Source organism: Heloderma suspectum, chromosome 7 (assembly GCF_057233095.1).
Source record: "Heloderma suspectum isolate Gila_16-S chromosome 7, 16-S_ref, whole genome shotgun sequence".
Lineage (NCBI taxonomy): Eukaryota > Metazoa > Chordata > Lepidosauria > Squamata > Helodermatidae > Heloderma > Heloderma suspectum.
The window spans coordinates 93,095,315-93,116,045 of record NC_139464.1 but is presented as its reverse complement, the minus strand read 5'-3'; the positions used below and the strand labels follow the sequence as shown (position 1 = coordinate 93,116,045).

Here is a 20,731-nt window from a genome sequence, read left to right as displayed (position 1 = left end):
CCCATGGACCATAGCACGCCAGGCCTTCCTGTCCTCCGCTCTCTCCCGGAGTGTGCTCAAGTTCATATTCATTGCATCGGTGATGCTATCTAGCCATCTCATCCTCTGCCGTCCCCTTCTCCTTTTGCCTTCAGTCTTTCCCAGCATCAGGGTCTTTTCCAGAGAGTTTTCTCTTAGCATTAGGTGGCCAAAATATTTGAGCTTCAGCTTCAGTATCTGTCCTTCCAATGAGCACTCAGGGTTGATTTCCTTTAGGATGGACTGATTTGACCTCCTTGCAGTCCAGGGGACTCGTAAGAGTCTTCTCCAGCACCACAGTTCGAAAGCATCAATTCTTCGGCGCTCAGCCTTCCTTATAGTCCAGCTCTCACAGCCATACATTACTGCTGGGAAAACCATAGCTTTGATTAGATGGACCTTTGTCGGCAAGGTGATGTCTCTGCTTCTTACTATGCTGTCTAGGTTTGCCATAGCTTTCCTCCCAAGGAGCAAGCGTCTTTTAATTTCATGGCTACAGTCACCGTCTGCGGTGATCTTGGAGCCCAAGAAAGTAAAATCTGTCACTGCTTCCATTTCTTCCCCTTCTATATGCAAGGAAGTGATGGGGCCAGATGCCATGAACTTAGCTTTTTAATGTTGAGTTTCAAACCAGCTTTTGCACTCTCCACTTTCACCCTCAACAAGAGGCTCTTTAGATCCTCTTCGCTTTCTGCCGTTAGGGTGGTATCGTCTGCATATCAGAGGTTGTTGATAAGTCTCCCAGCAATCTTAATTCCGACCTGTGATTCATCCAACCCGGCATTTCTCATGATGTACTCTGCATATAAGTTAAATAAGCAGGGTGACAATATACAGCCTAGTCGTACTCCTTTCCCAATTTGGAACCACTTGGTTGTTCCATGTCTAGTTCTTACTGTTGCTTCTTGACCCTCGTACAGGTTTCTCAGGAGACAGGTAAGGTGGTCTGGTACTCCCATCACTTTAAGAATTTGCCACAGTTTGTTGTGATCCACACAATCAAAGGCTTTAGCGTAGTCAATGAAGCAGAAATAAGACATTTTTCTGGAATTCTCTTGCTTTCTCCATGATGCAGCGAATGTTGGTGATTTGATCTCTAGTTCCTCTGCCTCTTCGAAACCCCGCTTGTACTTCCGGTAGTTCTCGGTTCGCATACTGCTGAAGCCTAGCTTGTAGGATTTTGAGCATCACCTTGCTGGCATGTGAAATGAGCGCAATTGTGCGGTAGTTTGAACATTCTTTGGCGTTGCCCTTCTTTGGAATTGGAATGTAAACTGACCTTTTCCAGTCTTGCGGCCATTGTTGAGTGTTCCAAATGTGTTGGCATATTGAATGCAGCACTTTAACAGCATCATCTTTTAGGATTTTAAATAGCTCAGCTGGAATACTGTCATCTCCGCTAGCTTTGTTGTTAGTAATGCTTCCTAAGGCCCACATGACTTCACTCTCTAGGATGTCCGGGTCAAGTTCAGTGACCGCACTATCATGGCTATCAGGGACATTCAGATCTTTCCTGTATAGTTCTTCTGTGTATTCTTTCCACCTCTTCTTAATCTCATCTGCATCTGTTAGGTCCCTGCCTTCATTATCCTTTTTCATGCCCGTCTTTGCACAAAACGTTCCCTTGAGATCTCCAATTTTTTTGAAGAGATCTCTAGTCTTTCCCATTCTGTTGTTTTCCTCGATTTCTTTGCATTGTTCATTTAAGAAGGCCTTCTTGTCTCTCCTTGCTATTCTCTGGAACTCTGCATTCAGTTGGATATATCTTCCCCTTTCTCCCTTGCTTTTCGCTTCCCTTCTTTCCTCAGCTACTTGTAAAGCCTCATAAGACAGCCACTTGGCTTTCTTGCACTTCTTTTTCTTTGGGATGGATTTCGTTGCTGCCTCCTGAACAATGTTACGGACCTCCGTCCATAGTTCCTCAGGCACTCTGTCTATCAGGTCTAATCCCTGAAATCTATTCCTCACCTCCACTGTAATTCATAAGCCAGGTTATAAATGTTTAGTATATAAAACTTTCTTGAGCACTGCCGTTGGAAATGTGAATTTTAACAAAATATGACTAAAGGAGATAACTTACTAATGTATCTAATTCCAAAATAAACTAATAAGCAACAAACAAACTGGACTTGTAGCTATAAGATCATAAAAATAGGTTGTTGGTATTACACATCTTTTAGTTATAGGTGTAAACTACAGCAAAATAAAGATAAACATGGCAAGAGACTCTAGAATTATAGTTCACACATATTAAAATGGTTACAATACATACAGTCAGGGCCAGAAATATCGGAACAAGGATAATTGTTTTCGCAGTTGGCCTCTGTACACCACCACATTGAAGTTGAAAGGAAACACACCCAGATGGGAGCGAAGTCAGGACTTTCAGCTGTAATTCAAGGGGTTTGACAAAAGTGGGGCACTAACCATTCAGAAAATACAGCCAGTGGCATACACCCCCCCGCCATTGTTGGTGGCTCATAAGTAATGGAACAAACCAACATCATTTCAAACTTAAGGATTGCTTTTAATACCTGGATGAAAATCCTTTGCAGTCAATGACTGGCTGAAGTCTGGAACCCATGGACATGACCGAATGCTGAGTTCCCTCCCTCGAGATGCTTTGCCAGGCCTTCACTGCAGCTGCCTTCAGCTGCTGCTTGTTTGTGGGTCTTTCTGCCTTCAGTCTTGTCTTCAGGAAGTGAAAAGCATACTCTATTGGGCTGAGATCAGGTGACTGACTTGGCCATTGAAGAACAACTCACTTCTTTGCCTTGAGAAACTCTTGGGTAGCTTTTGCTGTATGTTTTGGGTCATTATTCATCTGCAATATGAAGCGGCATCCTATCAGTTTGGCAGCATTCGGCTGAATCTGAGCAGAAAGTATAGCCCTATACACTGCAGAATTCACCCTGCTGCTTTTATCAGCAGTCAGGTCATCAATAAACACCAATGACCCAGTTCCATTGGCAGCCATATATGCCCATGCCATAATACTGCCTCCACCATGTTTGACAGATGATGTGGTATGCTTTGGATCATGAGCTGTTCCTTTCCTTCTCCATACTTTTCTCTTCCCATCACTCTGGTACAACTTAATCTTTGTTTCATCAGTCCAAAGAATCTTATTCCAGAACTGGGCAGGCTTTTTTAGGTGTTTGCTGGCAAAGGCTAATCTGGCCTTTCCGTTCTTGAGTGTTACCAGTGGTTTGCATCTTGTTGTGAAGCCTCTGTATTTACATTCATAGTCTCCTGACTGTAGATGTTGACAATGACATGCCTACCTCCTCAAGAGTGTTCTTGATCTGGCTAGATGTTGTGAAAGGGTTCCTCTTCACCATGAGCAGAATTCTGCAGTCATCCACTTTAGTTGTCTTCCATGGTCTTCCAGGCCTTTTGCTGTTGCTGAGCTTGCCAGTTAATTCCTTCTTTTTCAGGATGTTCCAAACTGTTGTGTTGGCCACTCCCACTGTTTTTGCTATCTCTCTGATGGGTTTATTTTGTTTCCTAATGATGGCCTCCTTCACTCGCATGGACACCTCTTTGGACCTCATGTTGGGAGTTCCAGTGAACAGCTACCAAATGCAAATATAACACTCAGAACCACCTCCAGGCCTTTTATCTGCTTGATTGGTCATGGGGTACCCAGGAAACAGGCCACACCTGGCCATGCAGCTGCTTGTCAGCCATTCTTATGAGCCACCAACGATGGGTGTGTGTGTATGCCACTGGCTGTCCTTCCTGAATGGTTAGTGCCCCACTTTTGTCCAACCCCTTGAATTACAGCTGGAAGTCCTGATTTTGCTCCCATCTGGGTGTGTTTCCTTTCAACTTCAATGTGGTGGTGTGCGGAGGCCAACTGCCAAAACACTTATCCTTGTTCCGGATATTTCTGGCCCTGACTATAAATGCAAAAGAAGTTATATATGTAAAGTCACTTTAACAGGCATATTCGTCAGGAGAAATCTTTGTTGTACATTTCCACAGTCCAGGCATATAGATGCTCCCCACCCCACATGCACACACAAATCTCTGGCATTCAAAACATTTGACAATTACTTACCTGGTAGAAACAGAGTAGAATTCTTCTCTAAATCTACATTCAGTGCCTGCCACAATTATATTTTCAACATCTTCAGCTTTTACGCCCAAATTAGATCCCTTTATGGTCACTAAAATCCCACCATCTAGTGGTCCATTCTTTGGTTCAATCTGGGTATGCAGAAAACACATTTGAAAATGTCACAAGAGCAAGTGAATCATTGAACTGTTGAATTTTTAGACCCTCCAGAGCAGTTACGGTATTCTGAACTTCAGGGAATTCCAGTCTAGTATTAAATTGTTTTTTTTTTAAACATATTGAAAGGTAATATATTGTAGATTGGAATATTACCTTTGTGTATAAAAGGTAGTGAAGCCTGTGTGGGGTGGAGAAATCTGCTCTATGGGAGTTGTTTTCAGATGTAGGAGTACATCAAAGAATCCTATCAATATTTCTTTTTTTCCATGGCAGTTTAAGAGAAAGTGATATATAAATTTTTACTTGGAGATTTAACTATTAGGATGGAATGTGACAGAACTATATTTGCTAAGGGGTCAGTTCATGGCTAGGAAAGGTTGTTGGGATATTTGTAGATCACGGGTGGCCATCTGTCAGCTCTGATCCATAGAGAGCAGAGCCGCACAGACCAAAGACAGAGCAAACAGATTTGCACGTAGTTTCTGATCTGCCTGACATCCCTCCCTGCTCTATGTTTTAATGTACTTCAGAGGACTCTGGGGCAGGCCTTGCTGCTTCTGCCCACAAGCACCTAAATTCTGAGGCATATGGCAACCGGATGTAAGAAATGGTCCATTCTGGAAGGAAGAAGAAAGAAAATGAGGAATGAAATGATGGAAACTTGAGATTCAGCAACCCTAGTACTGAGCTTTCTATGGACTTCCTCCAGCATTATGTGGGCTGCCTCCTGCTCAAAAATGCTAACTGTCTGCTTTAAAAACTGAGAGCTAAAACATTTTCACTATGGAATTTTAAGCTAAAAGCTTTTCCAAATAGCATAAAATCAGTAATAAGCTGCAACACTTCAAATACCTAACTAAAACAGAATTCTATTACAGTTTATTACAACGCAGCTGCTCATCAGGTTATGACTATTCTGTATAACATTTCTGCCTAGCATTTTATTTGGTTTATAACTTTGTCATGTTTGCTTGAAGAATATGATGCTTACTCTTTTGAAAAGAAAACTACTGATACCTTTTGTTAGGTGGATGCTTTGCCTTCTGAGGTGGGTTCTTAGAAATAAATCTTTTTAGGTACTCTGCTTACAAGTGTTCTTTGCTGCTCTGTCATGTTTTGATAAAAAATATGGGTCAGAACCCAAAGCACTGGGCTAAGTAGTTTGACAGGCTGAAGGGGGGCTGACATTTCTCTTGAACTACAGCTGTTTATGTCACACAAGGAACTACTTTTGAAAGTCCAGGAACATCAAAAGAATTTTCTGAGAGATGTAGAGCTGCCACCTCTCTGTTTCTCTTGTCCTTTCTTCCTCACAGCAACTTTTTAAAATTGGAGTTTATTAAGCCAAGAGCGTTATGCCTGAAACAGTCCATTGTGTTAGATGTTATGAGGAAGAAGGCTACAGCATGTCTCCTTCCTAAGCTACTCTCATAACATAGCTACTCTCATGCCAGTGACACTCCTTCCTGGTACCTGGGACAATGCTGGCAAGGAAAGGAGCCATGCTGTGAACACCTCCCATGTGATCTGGGACCTCCAATATTCCCTAGTGGTGCGAGGAGACACACGGATGAAGTGTTCTAGTATCACTAAGGTAATGTTGGAAGTCCTTATGAAAAGGCTACATAGGATTTGGAAATATAGCCTCTTACGGGCTTTTTGATCCAAGAACCAACTGTAACTCTCTACTAATATTTATCATATAGCACTGGGGTGGGGAACCTGTAGCCCTCCAGATGTGACTTCAGTTCCTATCAGCTACAGCCAGCGTGGCCAATGGTCAGGAATGGTGGGTGTTGGAGTCGATTGTGTGGAGGGCTGCAGGTTCCCCATCACTGACTTAGCGTGTTTGGTGTAAGTTCTCAAAGAAAACACACGGAGATTCTTTATTATAGGGCTTGATAAACTTTGCTAAGAGACCTCAGAGTTTCAGAACTGTTTTGCAAGTTGACTCAAGTAATACTCCTTCAGAGTATGTAGTATTCAGAGACAGTGTCACGAAATGATGTGGAATTCACATACCTGAGTAATGACTGGAGCAGGGCAGTTCTTTGTAGAAGCTGAGCATTGTTTTTCGTAAACACAGCTGTTGCTGTCTTTACACCAGACACATTTATACTGTGAATCAGCCGCAAGACACAAGCTGCAGTCACCCCGACCATAGGAACAGCTGTATAAAGTCACTATAAACATTGCAAACAAGTCTAGTCTCAGTTACTACTCCACAAGTCAAAGCAAGCCAAAGCCCACATAAACCTTGATGTCACCTCATCAGGGAAGCATTATTAAGGTGTACGGATGGCCACTGGCACATGTAACTAGCACAACCTTAGCATCTGACCACCTTTTTCTTCTCCAGCTCAATAGTACAAGTCCATGTACAACTGCATATGCTGAAGGAAGCCATCTGATGTGACAATAAGAAAGGCTTGAACACACAACTTTAAGGGATGCGGTCACATGCCCAAACCGCATAGCTTCCTCAAATTATTAATACATGTATATACTATTAATATGTATTGCAATGTATAGAGGAAAGTAAGATTATGGTTCCTACATGAAACAATTTGTAACCCAGAGATGACAAGGGTAAGAAGCAAAGAAACGAGGATGGAAAGGAGCAAAATGGTGGCCTTCAAGTTTCTTTTTTGTGGGTTTAGTGGACTGGATATGCACAAGCAGACAGACTACTGTTGGGCTGTGAATGAATTTTCCCCAGATCAAACTGGATAGATCAAATGGAAGTTTTGTTATTGTGGTGCAAGTGTTGACTCTAGTGTTCTACTGAGTCATCTACTGATATTTGCTTTATTGGCTGTCTTTCCTCAGGTTGGCACATTGTAGCCTGAACTGTAGAAGAGAAAGGCAGGTGGGTAGATCTACTTTTGGGCAAGGATACTGGACTAGAAGACCTTTGCTACCTTTCAACTTTCTTAGTAGTTGGCATGTTTGCAAACAAGGGAAAAATAAATATGGAGCAAAGCTTGCAAAAAATAGAGGTCCTGAGAAGGAAGTTGAAGTATAATGGAGAAGTGATACACTTATAGAGAGAGTTCCAGCTACAAGGGACAACATAGGAAATAGGAAAAAGTTTAATAAAAGCTATTTTGTTAATTAAATATGGTGGATTCAGTTCAGATAGTTTTCAAAATTAAATGCACATATGTTGATGGGCAAGGAAAGTTATAGTCTGTTCACATTTGTAGAGTATTTTTATTAATCTAAGAGATAGCTATTCATATATAGCTTTAAGATAAACAGACCACTCTAAAGTTTCCAAGATTCTACTAACACTATGAAGTTGTGAAACTAAAATCAGAATTCAAGAAGTGTAGCCAAATAAGAATTTTCATTCATATATTCGCACAGACACCAATATGCTTTGATCTGTTTCTCTACCACTTTACATTTAATTCTGAGCTCCAGGGAATCCAAGGAATCTGGTAGCATGCACCGAAGGTTGACAGATGAAGTTAGGGACCATGGGTGGGAGGACACTGCAGAGCATTTGAACCCTGATAAAGAATGCCCTGCCACTTCTGGTTATCATGACCATGAATCAGAGAAAGATGGAGTGCTTTGTGTTGAGGGATAAAATTAACTGGAGCTGATTCTATGATATGTGAAAACATCTTGATATAAAGTGGTATCCATCAAATGGCTAGAGAACAGTAAGGTCTAATTTCAGGACATGTGGAGTAAATCCAGGATGCTGAATAATTAGGACTGTGGGCCAGCAACAAGTGTCAGTCATTAGTGTTTTAGCACACTTTTATGAGCAGACAGATGATTGCCATCTTAATTGGAAGCAATGAGTACTCCAGTTTAGTAACTACAACATTTTAGTTCTAAGTAACTGCTTTGTGAAAAAGAAGCTGAATGTAAGTGTGTGTGTGTGTGGGGGGGGGGAATGTTTGATAATTTGGCTCAGTAAAGCTATCATTGACCTTAATTCCTTGGTGCTGGGGAAAAATAGTCCCCAGAATGACTACACATCCGGAAGAACTCACATGATGCTCAAAGAACTCTTCTAATGCATCACTGTGCTTAGAAGCAGTTTATTTAATACAGCATCATCTTACTCAGCATATCCCACTGTGTTTATTCAAAGTGGTGTTAATTTGCTGGCTGAAAATAGGGTTATTTTTACTGGGAATGGGAAATTTAGATTTTGTTTTCTTTTTGCTTGTATGACACAGTCCATCAACTCTAGTGCTTCAAACCTATTCAAGGTAATATGGTTGCAGACATGATGCTAAGACTTTTAACATTTTGCCTATGATCATTGAATGATCTAATGTAGAACTAAATGATCTTCCCTAACAACTTATGTTGAGTCTACAAGGCCAGGATATTGGGGGTAGAAAATTCTTAATAGTAAACAAAGAAAGTTGTCATGGAAATCAAAGCCAAGACAGCCTCACAATCTGCAAATCATTTTCAGCAGAGTTAACCAACTTCATTTGGAAAGGAATTGTGAAAAGAGCAATAAAAGAAAAACAAATATTTTCCCCATTCCTTATTATCCTCCCTTATTATCAGGGGAAGCCAGAAAAAAAAAAAAGCTTTCTCATCCTTAGCTTTATACTGCTGGATTTTTTGAATTATGGAGGCCCATGAAACTCATTTTAAATAAAATTTTAAGTAAAAAAGCATGTTATAAAGGGTCCCCCTTAATAATTATAACACAGTTAATATTTTGTTTTAAATAGGCTTTTCATGACCAACAGAATAGTTTTCTAGCATTCGAAGGGTTAATTCGGTAGATATGCATTTCCTTTAATATCATGAATCTTTCAAAAGTTGCTTAGCCTGATGTTTCAGGTCTACAGGTGGAGGCATTATGGACATATAATACAATTCTACCACAGAGGAGTGAATTTGAAATTTCATGCTGTAAGCGAACTGGTACAATAACTGGAATAATGTACAAAGAAGCTTTTCTTTTCTATTTTCAGTAAATCGTTTAATCTCTTTCTGTACCTGTTTAACATATGGGGGCTAAACCAGATATTACTTTTAAAGATATAGCTAGCAGCTATGTCTTTTCTTCCGTACCCAAAATTAAGTGCAGGGGGCCTGATCCAGTTTGGGTCCCTTCTGTGAGGGGTTGAGGGGGTTTAAGTCTTTGTCCCCACTGTGGTCCTGGTTAGGACAAGGCCCCATTGCCAAAGAAAGAATCCATTAGAACAAATGTTTGTTTCTGATTAACAGTTACATGTACTATATTGTTTTATTTAGTTTTACTAATCAAAGCAAAGAGTGTAACAACAATATGATATTTATTTAGAGTTATTAGTGTCTTTTCACTGCTTGTGAGATGGTGCATAGTTTGCTGTATTTGACATAATGGGAATATTTTGTGTGAGGTTAGTATTTTATATTCATTGCATATAGTTCTTGTTGCCATCTTTTCTATTGTTCCTGAAGAAGCTGACATGTCAGAACATGTTGGGCATGCCACCTTGTAAAACCAAATTATTTTTTTTCAAGTGTTATTTTGAGGATTGCCCTCCCTTCTTTTTGGCTTCTTTCCTTCCTCTTAGCAACACATATCTGGCACTTTTTAAATTCAGTGCTCACACACTGGTAATCAATTGTTGTGGTACTGAAATGTACAACAGATGAAACTTGTTAGCTTTCTTCTCGCCTTCCTCATATGCATTGGTTGGGTTTCTGTGGGAAATGTACAAAAATGCGATTCACCCACTGTGAATGCAATTCACCCTCCGCCCCCATTGTGTGGTTGGCAAGGGAAAAGGCTTGCAGGTAGTTTGAGAATCTGTGCCATCCTTCCCCAGCCTGGTGACCTCCAAATGGGTTGGTCTACAACTCCCATCAGGACAACAGCAAATAGTATGATAAAATACTGTAAAAGACTATTTCCCTTTCTCCTCACATCCTTCTTGCGATTCATTCATAATAAATTATAATTCCCCTCTCCACATGAGACATTCCAAGCCCAAGCCCTTTCTGTTCCCCATAAATTTTATTTATCCTCCCTGTAGATGCTTCTTTTCCTTTTTAACCTTATCCACTAGCCAGAGTCTACTTACAGGGGGAGGTGGGGAACGACACTTCACTCTTACTCCCATGAAAGCCTCGCTGAAACCCTAGATTATTTTCCCACCCCTTCTTCCTCAGCCCCCTTTTTCATCACAATCTCCCTCCTCACATTGGAGTGGCAGGCCCTCTACACTCACCCACCTTTTAAGACCGAAGGCCCCCTTGTACTCTGGGGAACCTTCTCACTATCCGATGCCCAGAAGAGGGTTCATAACCTGCTTTCCCCACTAGCTGATAAAATACATGAACATTATCCATTGGGTATCCAACATCTGTGCGCTTGCGCAAGTTAGCCTGGTTCTGTATGATTAATTTAGAGCTTTGGTAAGGAATAATCCCCTAGTCCACCAACTTGACCTTGACTTCCTTATATAGATGGCCCACTAGATGATACATGCTTTTAATGGAAGTCATTTTCAAAGTTCTGATTCGGCCTTAAGACTGTGCACTCACACATTCTGTCATTTGAACTGAACATTAAGGTGCCATAGGTCTAACTCACAAAACAGGCTGATGGAATTCCATTTCAGAATTTGAATTCCACCAGACTGCCAGCAAGACCTTCATGTCTAGCCAGCTGATTAAATATACTTTTCATCTGTGCATGCAGAAATGAGAATGACTCCTGTCTTTGCAAAAGGCAGCATTTGAATGGTTTCCAAATTAGATCTGTAATGTAGTGAAAGCTCTCACAGCAACACACAATACAGAGACAGAACTCAAAGTGTTAATCAGTTTTGCAACTGATCAGCTCATTAAATGTACTAGCAGCAAGCCAGCCTTTAGATTCCAACCCTTATCCATCATTTTTAGATACTAGCTGTGAAACCATTGATAAAACAGGACAAAGGATAAAAGGGATACATTGGATTTCACACTCTTCAGAGTCTCCAGTGGCTATAAAAAGACATTAAATGCCAGTGTTACTTGGTGTTCTCTAAATGTGTTATAGAAAGAAAGGATTCATTTATACTTGGAAATTCAATAATTGTTCATCTTCTGTGTAGTAACTACCAGAACAACCAAAGCAACTAACGTTCATGGTGTTTAAGTTCAGCTACATTAAGGACCTGCAACTGATTTTTTGTAATAAAAAAGGAAAAGCTGGATAGCATTGGTATATACAAAATATCTCTCCCAGTTCTTTCCTGCTTCCCTTTTATCATTATTATACACTTGAATGTGAATGGGAGTGTTGACTTTTAAAATTCAGTTGTACCCTGCTGTTTCCATCAGACTTTAAAATAAAATAAAATAATGAACATACCAATCAATAAGAGTTTTTTTAAAAAGCTATTTGGGTATATAATGAAGAATCACTCTTGCCTTCTGGAAGGGACTAGAGGGTAATCTAGTCTAGACACATACAGTTTAAGAATTAGATCTCAACATTAATTCTTTGCATTTATTCCCAGCTGAATTATTCCTTTCTGAAGATGGTTGACCAAAAATAGACAAAGCATAAGGATGCCACTCTACCGTCCTTACCGGAAATGCTGTACCAAATACATGCTAGAATTTCATTTGCCTTTTGTGTGGTCACATCCCATCCATTGTTCACAGTTATCCCATATAAGATAAAGTATGTTGTTTGGGTGGAGAAGTTATTAGTATTGTAAAAAGAGAGGGTATTTCTCTTTAAAATGTTTTTTATTTGCAATATCCACTAAAAATAAATCTATTAAATACAACTACACCTATAGACTGACTTGCAGCTATGTAAGATTTATCAGTATGGACCCATTAGTTATTAAGTGCCACTGAGTCACGGTATTAAGCTAAATAATGACTAAAAAGAATTTCGAAGGTCATGACTGGCTTCATTCTAGCATAATTACTCATTGTAGATGGCCCACTCTGCCTGCCAGGAAACACACTGTTCACACTGGACCTGTGCCTGGACAAAAATACTTGCAAGATTGGGACTGTAATCAGAAACAGCCCCAAGCTAACTGATCTAAAGCAGAGGCAGTAACAGCAGCACTACTACAGAAGAGCAAATCCTGGCTGACAATACATGGAGTGGTACCATTTGAATTTAAAAAAAAGGTGGTCTTTTACTTGTAGACTTGGCTGCAGCATATGATACAAAGCTTTTGATTAAAACTACTTAGTGGTCCCCAGATCTGCTACTCTTGCAGAAATGGATCAGTGTGCATCAGAAGTTGGAAGGAGTTAGATGATGCTATCAAAAAACTACAAGATGGATTATTGGAAAAATAATATTTTTCCCAGCCAAGCAAGCAAATGTCCAGAGAACGTTTGGCCGAAACACTAAAACTTCATGTTAATATATTCCCCTAGCAAAGAATAGTGTTTTACATAACTGTTAAGTCAATGCTTCTTATAATTATAATATCATCTTTAAAAATTATGAAAACTTTTTAAAGGTTTTAAATCTTAGAGGTACCATTCTAAGATTTTGATGGAATAAATAATTTTACTTTTAATGCCCCCTCTCCGTTTCTGTGTACTACATACTTACCGATCAGTTTGCTATCAATCTTGCCTTTATCCGTTTTAATGAATAAACTAAATGGTAGCGTTTCATTTGCAAAACTGTGAATCTGAAGATGGGAAAAAGAAAGAAAACAAAGACAGTCAGAAATTATCTTACGTCTCAATCCATTTATCCCAAATCATGCAGCTTACTACTACTACTACAGTCAGGTTACTGCTGCATCTTCAAAAATAATGGCACCAATGCTTCTACTAAAACACTGAGGTGTTGCATTCATGCTCATATTATTGTAACACTTGTTACAACAGAAATGGTTGTAACACTTCAGAAATAATAGGAAATACATAAATGTATCAGAAAATGTTCAAAATGCCGTATTACTTCATCCTCAAAAGCACACGAAGTGGCAGTGGCATGTTTACTCAGATATGTTTTTAGAGAAATATATGAGTGCTTTTTTGTTTGTTAAAGAAATGTATCATTCAAAGAACTGAGAAAAACATGACTACAAACACACATAAATACAGCTTGCGTTCTACAAGTATAGATACCACAACACATCTACAAGTATAGACTACCACTGCAAATCTCTCTCCTTGCAAAATACGTAAAGGTGTAATTTCCAGAAAAATCCCATAGATACATTCTTGGCTGCTACCAAAAATGTAGGATTACCATCAACATTCACCAGTAAAGGTAAACAGTTCCTCCAGTGCTAAGCCCATAATTTTTCTCAGGTATGTCATCAAAGTCAAACTATCTCCAGTTTCTTAGATTTCTGATAGCATGCACAGAATGTATGTCGCAGGAAAGGAGACAGATTTCCTGCAATGTGGGACCAAAAGGAGCATCCAGAAGTAGCCTGCTTATGGACACAACTTCTGGAGATTACTATCCATCTCCCTCGACATAAAAATACTGTGAACAAACATCAGAATGCAGCCGATTATATGTGAATTGCAGGTAGCAAATGAGCTTCTTGGTGAAAAATAAGACCCTCCTGATTTTACATGCCATGAAATCAGCCTGGGAGTTGTGTAATGGTGAATGTACTCAGCCTTACAGCAAGACGTAACCTTGTTTAAGAAAGCAAAAGAGAAAGCAATCCTTAAAAAACACAATGCCTAATATTTACCATTGGGCTGTCAAAGAAGAAAGTTCCATCAGATGATCGTTCCACCATGGTCTCAAATCCAAAGTGGTTATTTCCAATTCTGAAATGGCTATCCTTTGAAAAAGAAATATTTGACTTATAATCTTTATACAATCACTAGACCAGCAGTAGCTTATTGTGCAATATACCTACAAGTTCTGGAAATAACTAGATGAAATGGAGAGTAATAACCATTACATTGTGATAATTTCAGTCACAAATATAGTGCAAGAGAGTGTAGACACTTAAGGCCAGGACTTTGAATCATTTGTTGATATACCAATAGGTAGCTACTTACAAAAGAGGGCACAGATTAGCAAAGAATTTGCATATGTTAATTGAGATGTGTAGATGGAAATTAAGAAATAATTTAAATAGAAATACAACACATTTCACCACAGTGGTAAGACTGTTACCAAGTGAACTCTGTGTCTGCTCAATCTGATGTCCCAGTGCTAACTGTCGATGGGCAACTTCAAACTCTCCTTTATCTTTAAACTGGACTTGGACTGGACAGCCTTTCAGACAGAGGACATCTTCAAATAGAGGACTATCCTCTATAAAGTAGATTGCTCCTAATAATTTCCACTCTAAAGTAGATAGAAATATGCACAATATTTTATCTAAGAATTGATTTCTTTACATCCAATAAAATGCTTCCTTTACGGCAGGGGTAGGCAATATTAAGGCTTTTATCTCAGGAAAGCTCACTCTTGATCATCAAAATAATCAGCCTGCTAGGGGGGAAGACTACACAGGACTGTGCGTAAAAGCTTGGGGAGGCTAAATACGGCTTGTGGCCATACGCTGCCAATCCCTCTCTTAAGATTCTCTCTCTACTTCCGAGGAAGAAGCCAAATATTCATAGATTTAAAATACTTAGATCAGTAGATTTAGAAAAACTGAAAAAGCAATGGGAGGGACCGCAAACAACCACTGTTTGCTTGATGCTTTTTTAAAAATCAGTTTTATTGTCACAACTCTGTGAGGCAGGTTAGGCTGAAAGTGATTTCCCCAGTGAGTTTCATAATTATGCAAGGATTTCAATACAGGTCTTACTAATCTAAGCCCAACATACTGTCTACTACACAGGAATTATGCAATACAAGCAAAGAGAGTTCAGATGAAGCATAATTGATAGAACAGGTTTGGAGGTGGACTTTCCAGGTTCTAATTCCACCTCCACCCCACTTAGGTTCCAACTACATGTTATGTTAAATATGTAGCATGCAGCTGACCCTCGCTTTCATTTTACTCACACGTAAGTGTGTGCTCCCAATGTGGATCACAGGGAGCAGAGGATTAAACCTTCCCCACAGCTGCTTGTTTTCCAAAACTGCCCCCCCTACACACGAGGGCTAATAAAAGGGGGGGAAAGCCTCAGCTGGAGCCAATGGAAGCTTTGTTCTTTCTTTTTCTAAGTGCCTATGTGGGGGAGGGGAGGAGGATGAGAAAGAAGGCAATTTAAGAAAACATATGGCTGGTGGAACTCCCTTCCCTGTGTGCAATCTGCATCACTCTTAGTTGTGAGTAAAAAAAGGAAGGATGGGTTTGCTGCATGCTACATATTTAATGAAATGTGTAGCATGACTGTTGGACCTTAAGTTCACTGTGAGCTTTGGGGAAGTCACTATCTCTCAGCCTAACAGGTGAGTTCTAAGGATAAACAAAAATAAGTATACTGTTACAGAAATAATGAATTAAAAGTTCACCAAGTTGTTGTAGTACCAGTTAGTTCAAAATGATAGCCTCTTAATAAGGTTTAAATACAAACACAATCAATGTTCTATTGATTTACAAACATAATTTAGAAAGAAATGATTGGGCTGAACATTAGGAAGAGCTAACAATGTGATTTGTAACACAGCAGAATTTTCCCATTCTAAGAACATGGCAGACTTCCTAAAGAACACACAAATACCAAACACGGTAGGGAACTAACTATGAAGCAGCAAATAGCACAGAGACTGCCAAAGGAATGCCCTACAAAATCCAACAGATGGAGAAAGTGAACATTCTGTCATAAAATCTACATTTTATGTGTTCATAATAGCATTCCCCAACCAAAACTACCATCCTAGGATCTGTCAAATGAGGAATTCCTACATTTCAGCTATGTTACGATATTGAAAGGGATGTTCATGAACACACAGTAGACAGAATTTGGGAGAGTTATTAAAAAGATAGCTTGCTGAGAGGTTGTGGCAGGACGGCCTGAGGTGTCCCAACCCAAGAAACTTTTTGAGGAAAGAGTTGATTCTTTGCCTTTTCTTGGCCACAGCATGAAGAACTTCATCAGGAGGGCTTTAAACTGAATCCTATGGGGAAGGGAGATGTAAAGTTGGGGGTAACAATGGACAAAGGCTCATGCACTGCAACGGAGAGAACAGCTCTGACAGTGCCCAATAATAGTCTTCAGACACATGTAGGAAGAAAGCCAGACTATGAAGCACATGGTCTTCGATGTCTATATACTAATGCCCAGAGTATGGGAAACAAACAGAACGAACTTGAACTCTTAATACAGGAGGGAAATTATGACTTGATAGGTATAACTGAGACTTGGTGGGATGACTCTCATGACTGGAATACAGCCATTGAAGGATATAACTTGTTCAAAAAGAACAGGAGGAACAGAAAGGGAGGTGGGGTTGCACTGTATGTGAAAAATACATATCTCTGCATAGAAATACAGGAATATGAGCTTGGTAGCCCCATCGAGAGCATCTGGATCAAAATAAACGGAGCAAAGAATAAAAGGAACCTGATGGTTGGAGTCTACTACCGGCTACCCAATCAAGGAGAAGACGAGGATGAAACTTTTGAAAAGCAAATAGCCAATGTTTTAAGGAAGCATGACATATTAGTAATGGGGGACTTCAATTTCCCCGATATTTGTTGGGAGACAAATTCAGCAAAACATGGCCCCTCCAGGAAATTCCTGACTTGTGTGGCGGATAACTTCCTCCTACAGAAAGTAGAGGAAGGAACTAGAGGATTGGCTGTCCTTGACTTGATCCTAACCAACAGAGATGACTTAGTGGATAAAGTATCAGTTACAGGAACTCTAGGGGAAAGCGACCATGTTGTACTTGAGTTCTTGGTTCTAAGGGAAGCAAAAGCCGAGTGAAGTCAAACGTGCACCCTGGATTTTAGGAAAGGTGATTTTAATAAACGCAGAACAATGATCAGTAAGGTCCCATGGCAAGTGACGCTAACAAGAAAAGGAGTCCAAGATGGGTGGGAGCTTTTAAAAAAGGAAATTCTCAAGGCACAATTACAAACCACTCCAACAAGAAGAAAAGGTGGAAGACAACAGAAGAAGCCAATGTGGCTTCACAAAAAGCTTAGAGATGACCTGAAAACAAAAAAGGACACATATAGGAAGTGGAAAGAAGGCCAACTAATAAAGGAAGAGTACAGGCAGGTAGCACAGAATTGCAGGGATGGTGTCAGGAAGGCTAAAGCTGAGAACGAGCTGAGGTTAGCGAGGGATGCTAAAAACAACAAAAAGGCTTTCTTCTGCTATGTACATTGTAAAAGGCAGAGGAAATAAATGGTTGTTCAGCTATTAAATAAGGACAGCAAAACGATAACAGATGACAAAGAAAAGGCAGAGGTGCTCAATTCCTACTTTGGCTCAGTCTTCTCCCAAAACAGGGTCTATGACCCCCCTGGAAAAGGCGAAGTACAGGCTGAAGGAGCAGGATTGCAGCTTGAGAACGATAGGCATATGGTCAAGGAACACCTAATGAGTTTGAATGAGTTCAAATCTCCAGGGCCAGATGAACTGCATCCTAGAGTCATAAAGGAACTGGCAGAAGAACTCTCAGAACCGCTGTCTATTCTCTTTGAGAAATCATGGAGGACGGGGGAAGTGCCAGATGACTGGAGGAAGGCTAATGTGGTCCCTATCTTCAAAAAGGTTAAAAAAGAGGAACCTGGGAAATACAGACCAGTCAGTCTGACATCAATCCCAGGGAAAATTCTGGAGCAGATGATAAAGCAATCCATCTGTAAGCACCCTGAAAACAATGCCGTGATTACTTGAAGCCAATATGGATTTGTCAAGAACAAGTCCTGCCAGACGAATCTGATCTCATTTTTTGATCAAGTAACCTCCCTTGTAGACCGTGGGAATGCTGTAGAAATCATATACCTCGACTTCAGCAAAGCTTTCAATGAAGTGCCCCATGATATCCTGATGAGCAAACTAGCCCAAAGTGGGCTAGATGAAACAAGGATCCGGTGGATCCACAGTTGGCTACAGAATCGGACTCAAAGAGTGCTTATCAATGGGACCTTCTCAAACTGGGGAGAGGTAACGAGTGGGGTACCGCAGGGCTCAGTCCTGGGCCCAGTGTTCGTCAACATTTTTATTAATGACTTGGAGGAGGAGGTGCAGGCAATGCTGATCAAATTTGCAGATGACACAAAATTGGGCGGGATAGCTAATAGTTTGGAAGACAGAAACAAAATTCAAAGTGATCTGGATAGACTGGAGCGCTGGGCAGAAAACAACAGAATGACATTTCATAGGGATAAATGCCAAGTTCTGCACCTAGGAAAAAGAAACCAAATGCACAGTTACAAGATGGGGGATACGTGGCTCAACCACACTACAAGCGAGAAGGATCTTGGAATTGTTGTCGATCACAAGCTGAATATGAGCCAACAATGTGCTGTGGGTGCAAAAAAGGCAAATGCTCTTTTGGGCTGCATTCATAGAAGCATAGCTTCCAAATCCCGGGAAGTACTAGTTCCCCTCTACTCAGCACTGGTTAGGCCTCATCTGGAGTACTGTGTCCAGTTCTGGGCACCACACTTTAAGAAGGATGCAGACAAACTGGAGAGAGTTCAGAGGAGGGCAACAAAGATGATCAGGGGACCGGAAGCAAAGCCCTATGAAGAGAGACTGAAAGAACTGGGCATGTTTAACCTTGACAAGAGAAGACTGAGGGGAGATATGATATCGCTCTTCAAGTACTTGAAAGGCTGTCACAGAGAAGAAGGTCAGCATTTCTTCTCTATCATCCCAGAGTGCAGGACACAGAATAATGGGCTCAAGTCACAGGAAGCCAGATTCCGGCTGAACATCAGGAAAAACTGCCTGACAGAGCAATACGACAATGGAACTAATTACCTAGGGAGGTAGTGGGCTCTCCCACAATGGAGGCATTCAAGATGAGGCTGGACAGCCATCTGTTAGGGATGCTCTGACTTGAATTCCTGCATTGAGCAGGGGTTGGACTCAATGGCCTTGTAGGCCCCTTCCAACCCTACTGTTCTATGATTCTATTTTAGACTTCTTGCACTGGATGCTTACCTACAAAAGGACTAAGGTGATTTGGAAAGGAATCTGAAGAGTAAGTTGGATTATTTGAAAGAAGGAGAAAGTAACTTTATGATTAAAGCAATTCTGAATAGGGCAAAGTTATGGAAGATGCAGCAGATTCAAGCACCAGGTACAGGCTTAGGCTCTGAAAGACATGGGAAGGCACACAAGCAGAAGTGTTGACCAAATACAACATTTGAAGGTCAACAGAACATTTATATTTCAGGGACTGACGACTGCCAGAACCCCATCCTTCAGGAACACTGCAAGGAATTTAAAGGGCGCCTAAGGCCATATAGTAGACTGTGCTGCAAGCAGCCATTCCTATATTTCCATTCAGTTCATGCCAGAAAGCTTCCTTCTATCAGCAATCACATTCTGCTAATTTCAGAATTTTTAAAGAAAAGGGCAGCCAGACAATTTTCTTGAAAAGAAAATCATATTAATGTCTACCCAAAGACAAGGCTGTGCCCACACTGCGCAGATTGAGTGGGACTTGATGCCAGCTTTCCTAGTGTCTAATGCCATCCTGATTAGCTAGTTATTGACTTTCATTCCAGTGTGTAAAAGAACAACAACAACAACAACATGATACTCTACACAGTGGAGCATTTTCAGTCTTTACACAAATGATTGCACTATAATTAGTGCCTATGGATGTGTTCTCCGAGCCATCAATAAACACTAAAATCTAACTGTTGTGCAATTATCAATGTTTGTGATACAACTGCTGGTACCATTCAGGGGTGTCACTTCAGTGGAAGCTGGTGGCCTTCAACTGTAATTCCTGCCTTCTCCAATGGGTGCCCAGGCAAGAAAACACCCTTGGGTAGTGGATGGACTGATTCAGACTCCTCTCTGGAAAGTTCTTAAGGTGTCATTCACAGGTTTGTGGCATGGTAACCTATTCCCCTTCTCGGATATATTTTAAAGTGTTTCTGCCTCAAGGGAAGGGGACTCTAAAGTCCAGTGGATTCAGGGACCGAGACAGATGATCAAGGTCATAACTTTCAAGAAGAATCAGGGAGCTTTATCACAGTATAAAAGGACACTGTGTCTTGGCGGTGCTGTTTTACCCAATTGGATATATGACAGATGAACTGTATTATCATAATTTTGCCATTACTTTGCAGAGGGTCTTTGGGAATTAGGGTATTACTTTCTACTGCACTGCATGACTTAATAACATTGTTTCACTACGTCTGGTGCTATAGACAAAACATCTTCAATAGTGAACACATTTAGAAATAATTATTCTTACCAGTATTCCTCAGAACACTGCTGCACCAGTTACTTCAAGGAATATGCGTGGGCACAGAGAGAATAGGATTACATATGTATTCCTGTTTATAGCTTAAAGCAGCTGCATTACACCCACCCTCATACTTCTATTTTTTCCTATTACAGTTGTATCTATATCCTGAAATTAAAATCCCACAAATATTGATTGTTGTATCC

The 20,731-nt window shown here is 40.4% G+C and overlaps 1 protein-coding gene across 3 annotated transcripts in view; it reads right to left on the bottom strand.

Annotated features, from left to right (window-relative positions):
• Positions 1-20,731, bottom strand: part of PLXNB2 (plexin B2) — a 445,494-nt gene that overhangs the window by 75,002 nt on the left and 349,761 nt on the right. For all 3 annotated transcript variants that reach the window (XM_084810902.1, XM_084810901.1, XM_084810900.1), the window contains 4 exons: positions 13,921-14,013; positions 12,810-12,891; positions 6,281-6,441; positions 4,082-4,230 (listed from right to left, as the gene is read on the bottom strand). In XM_084810902.1, the coding sequence (XP_084667028.1) occupies positions 4,082-4,230; positions 6,281-6,441; positions 12,810-12,891; positions 13,921-14,013 (485 nt within the window). The remainder of the gene's footprint in view (positions 1-4,081; positions 4,231-6,280; positions 6,442-12,809; positions 12,892-13,920; positions 14,014-20,731) is intronic.